Below are 4,603 nucleotides of genomic sequence, written 5' to 3'. Positions count from 1 at the left end.
TGCCTGCCTACGGCTTCTGCAGGGGCTGCGGGAATGACGGACAATATCCCCCTACAACCCGTGAGACGGCCGAAGAGACACGACAATAAACACAGAAATGGGTAAGGACGTTATACAGCACGGAGATATTAATGTGAATCATTCTGTTAACGTATATCGCTCGTCGGCTTCCGCTGTTGTCAGCGCACTATTTACAGGAGCGACATTGTCTGAAGAATCAGTCAATCGGTGGGAAAATATAACACTCAGGGGGAAACAGTGTCTACCAGATATATACATGTTAATAAAATGGTGTGGCCATTTAATGTAGCTCTAAAACAGCTAGCTTGAGCGTCAGGGCAGCTTCTTGTTCCGGGGTGCGACTGGTGCAAGTGCGTTTCATGCCCTTATGTCAATGTTTGCTCTGCTGAGCTCAGTCTGTCATAAAGGAGAAACCACCCAGATATGTAGGCCCGGGACTAATGTGTTATAATTCCACATGCTGGCTGAATGGTGTTTTGTCTAGCACATAACGAGCAGGCCTCATAAATGGTGATGGAGAAACGCATACAGGGTGTTGTACCGTCAATAGACCGAGCGGGCGGTGATGTAAACACACTGCACAAAGACCTGGCAATGAGCTGTGGTAACGTACAAACAGGCAAAACGCCTCGCACTTAGCACCATAACTCATAGGCACGCCCGGAGACCATAACCTCTTCTTCCAATTCACCTGCACGGCCCCGTACATGTTAAGGCAAGATCAGATTAAGGGTAGGGGCGTAACCATGCACTTAGCTCAGGACATGGTACACGGTACTGGGTTCACGACACCCAATTTTTAAGAAATCAAAATATGTGACTGGGAAAATAGGCTTTTATTCAACTGAAAGCCTCAAAATACAAAACAATGCAGGTGAATTATCTATCCATCCATCCATTCATTCCCCCTTATCCTGAGCAGGGGGCGGGGCCGTGGCTGGAGCCAATCCCAGCTGAGCAGCTGCATTTTGAAATGTTTTAATTACTCATCTTGTAATGCGGAGGGTTCATGGGAGTTTGCCCAACCAGTCCATATGTGTTTCATGAAGACAGTACATAAATCTAGTGTTTGTTTTATTTTAATTCACATGAATTAACTACAATCAACATACTGAGCACTGCATGAGTTTAATGGGTGGACAGGTAACCAGATGAGTTAACTGTGGTGAGATTGAAGATCGCATTTCTGCAAGTTTTTTTCTTTTTTCTTGTTCAACGGGTGTTTGATAAACTGCTCGTAACCTCTCCCATTACTGGGGGGTTTTATTGCAAATACGTATTGCCATTTAACTCGCATACATGGTGAATCCCAATTCCACTAACTGCATCCATGTTTCCCTCACTTGCATTTTTTTCCTCGTGTCCCACAAGGAAGAAGGAAGTCAGATGCGAGTAGAAAGGAACTGAGGAAACACGTTTTAACTGACATGACATATCTTTTCCTCTGACCGTTATCCATCCAATCACAAACTGATTTCCAATAAAGGGGCTTGTCAATCTATAACAAACTTATGCAAAGGATACACTCACATATCCTCAGTTAGAGCTCCTCTAGGCACCCTCCTTACTCCTCAGAGCAGGAATAAGAGCTTCGGGATGTGTTTCATCATGGCAGACCAGATTGACTTCTGAGTTGACCAAGGACCGAGGAATGATAAAATAAGGGATTCACCTATAGTCTCTACTTGTCTTCTGTGTGTGCATGAGTGCCTCTCCCTCCCAGTCTCAGTCACAGAGCAGAGAAGCAGAGCTTGCAATCAACTTTTTGTCATTGTTCCTTATCTTAAAATATCCCCAACCCACTGAAATCTCTTCACCACCTAACAACCTGCTCAACCAGTGTAAGGTTAACGTAATGTTGAGTAAAGCGGCATTGGCATCGATCTGTAGCATCGGACAATTTTAATGAGGACAAGTAATAGGGGGTGGTATTGGACCCAGTGCCCAATCAGGCCATCCCTTATTTTGAATATATAAACTTGCATTTCTCCTTCCAGTAGTCATGGCTGAGCAATAGCTTGAGAATATTGTAATAAAAGTTTCAACAGATTCTCATGACACCAGATATATCTGCAGTTACTGCATTAATTTAAGATGTCATACTACATGGTCACTTACCCATGACTCTCAAGAATGGCCATTATAGCCTGGTTTAATTCCTCATCATCGGAAGAAAGGTCTGAGATGGAACCCATGATGGAAAGGTAGACAGCATAGTCATCATTACTGGCTGATGGAGTCTGGTTCCCTGTGGTAAGACCATCCATGTCAGGTAGCTCCTGGAATGCAGCAGGCTGGTTCACTCTAAACATGGCATCACGGGGCACTTGCTGGGGTGCAGAGGGCTGGTTTGCTGTAGACGTGACATCACAGATTGCTTGCTGGGATGCAGCGGGCTGGTTCGCTGCAGACGTGATATCACAGGGCGCAGTGAGCTGGTTTGCTGTAGACGTGGTGTCACGGGGTGCTAGCTGGGATGCAGCAGGCTGGTTCACTGTAGATGTGGCGTCACGGGGCAATTGCTGGGATGCAGCACGCTGGTTCGCTCTAGGCATGCCATCACGGGGCACTTGCTGAGATGCAGCAGGCTGGTTCGCTCTGGCCCTTCTTGTAAATGGACAAGTGGAAACCTGTTGTGTTGATGCAAGTTGGCTTCCCCTGGCCCTTGGAATCATATAGTCACTTGTCTGATTGGCAATGTGGTGACTGGAATTTGATGTAGATTCACACTCTGCACAGCTGTCCTCTGAATCTGTGCTGTCAATCTAAAATAAAACAAACAAACAAAAAAAAAGAATTAAAACAAACAGGCAAACAAAATAAAAATAAATAAATAAATAAATAAGAGCTTACCAGAACTGGAAGAATGCTTGATGGCCTAATGTATACCACCTTTGATTTGAAAACTTTATGAATCATAAAGCCACACCAGTTTGTTTCCACAAGGCATTAAAAGTTAAATGCTGAAAAAAAAAGGGCAAATAAAAATTTTATCGCCGAAACAATACGGCCAAAGTGTTGTGATGACGCAAACAAACCGCGACCTGCACATGCTTGTCTGAGGTAACATGTCTGCTGTGTGGACATATTTCAGTATATCTGAGAAAGACCCACAGACAGCGATTTGCAAAACATGTAATGGCGAAATTTCAAGAGGGGGTGTATCTGCAAAGACTTTCTCCATGTCGGGTTTATCACCTAAAATCCAAACATTCTGATCGCTATGCTGAATATGAGAGGAACGCGGCACAGAAAAGGAAAATGCCTCCGAGCACGCCCACTCCGTCTGTGGCGGACGTTTTTGAAAAAGCAAGGAAGTTTCCCAGTGATGATGTCAAGGCAAATGGCATTACACAAAAGATTATGGAATTCATTGCCTTAAATGATCAGCCATTCTCTGTCGTGCAGCACCTCATGTTCTCAATGAGAAGAGGAACAGACTTCACTGTAATAAAGCAGAGAAGTTACTGTTCATCAAGAAAAACCTGCCACTTTACCTCAAGAAGTAAAATGAGCTTATATTTATTATCCACTTTGCACATCTGCAATTCTTGGTGCATTTGTTGTTGTTAAAGTTCTACAGTTAACATGGGCTATGGCAGTATTTGTTTTGATACATTATTATGTTGAAGGCCTACAGAGAAAATATTGCATCTTTAAGCAGTTGCACTTGTTCTGAATGCACTTTCTTGTTACTACAAGAGAAAATTTAAAATGCACTTTGTTTTTATGAGAGAACATTTAATTTTGCAACCTTTCAGCAGGCCAGTAGGCCTGTACATTATTATTTAATGTACACATGAGTGGGGTCAAGTTAAACATTTTAGTTAGAATTTTAGTACTAGAGATTTTAGTAAAGTTAGTACACAGTCAGACCATAAATGCAATGGTGGTACTAATAATTGGCATAATTTTTTTCCGTGTTTTGGTTTTCGGCCTTGGTTTCCTCTTTTTCGGTTTTTGGTTTCGGCCAAGAATTTTCATTTCGGTGCATCCCTAAAAGAATCCCTGAACTACTGTACAGTATGCTGGGTAGCCTCAATATTCTGACAATACCTGACATCCTCAGGAATTTTGTCCTTGAATGCATCTCTCATCTCTGTAATGACTGTCTTGTAATCCCACATTTTCCTAATTTCAAAGGAGCTTAAAATGTAGCCAGTTTCATGAAGCCTTCTTCTGGTTTTATGCTTGCAAACTTCACCCCATTCTGGATGGAGTAACAGTATGACATCCTTGTTGAAGGTAGGGCGATTCTGGATGGCAGGCCTAGAAAAAGAGTATAGTGTTAGGATATTTCTCCTGATTGGTGTAATGTCACACATAGTCTTACAACATGGAAAAATGCGACACGTCTGACCTATGCCAGGTCTGATGTGTTTTGGTACTGTGGTGGTAAGAGATTACTTAATACTCTTCCTCCTGATTGGACTGGTACCTGCACTATGATTTCATTTATTGTTCCAGTAACAGTAGTTGAAGCTGCAGTCTCTGACATTGAATCAGCTTTTGGTCATCCCTTTAAGGGACACAGGATCAAGCGGGACACCCTGTTTGATTCTGCCAGATTGTCACCCACATA

General features: G+C 42.9%; 1 protein-coding gene across 1 annotated transcript in view; it reads right to left on the bottom strand.

The window, feature by feature from the left end:
* LOC109974516 (G2/M phase-specific E3 ubiquitin-protein ligase) overlaps positions 1 to 4,595 on the bottom strand; it is a 12,683-nt gene extending 8,088 nt beyond the window's left edge. The window contains exons 1-2 of the mRNA XM_020624725.1: positions 2,875 to 4,595; positions 2,140 to 2,786 (exon numbers count right to left, since the gene is read on the bottom strand). Of these exons, the coding sequence (XP_020480381.1) occupies positions 2,140 to 2,786; positions 2,875 to 2,940 (713 nt within the window). The 5' untranslated portion in view covers positions 2,941 to 4,595. The remainder of the gene's footprint in view (positions 1 to 2,139; positions 2,787 to 2,874) is intronic.
* Positions 4,596 to 4,603: the final 8 nt, after the last annotated feature.

This window comes from Monopterus albus, unplaced genomic scaffold (genome assembly GCF_001952655.1).
Source record: "Monopterus albus unplaced genomic scaffold, M_albus_1.0 scaffold336.1, whole genome shotgun sequence".
In the NCBI taxonomy this organism is placed as follows: Eukaryota; Metazoa; Chordata; class Actinopteri; order Synbranchiformes; family Synbranchidae; genus Monopterus; species Monopterus albus.
The sequence above is the reverse complement of the archived record's forward strand: the minus strand, read 5'-3'. Positions and strand labels throughout refer to the sequence as shown.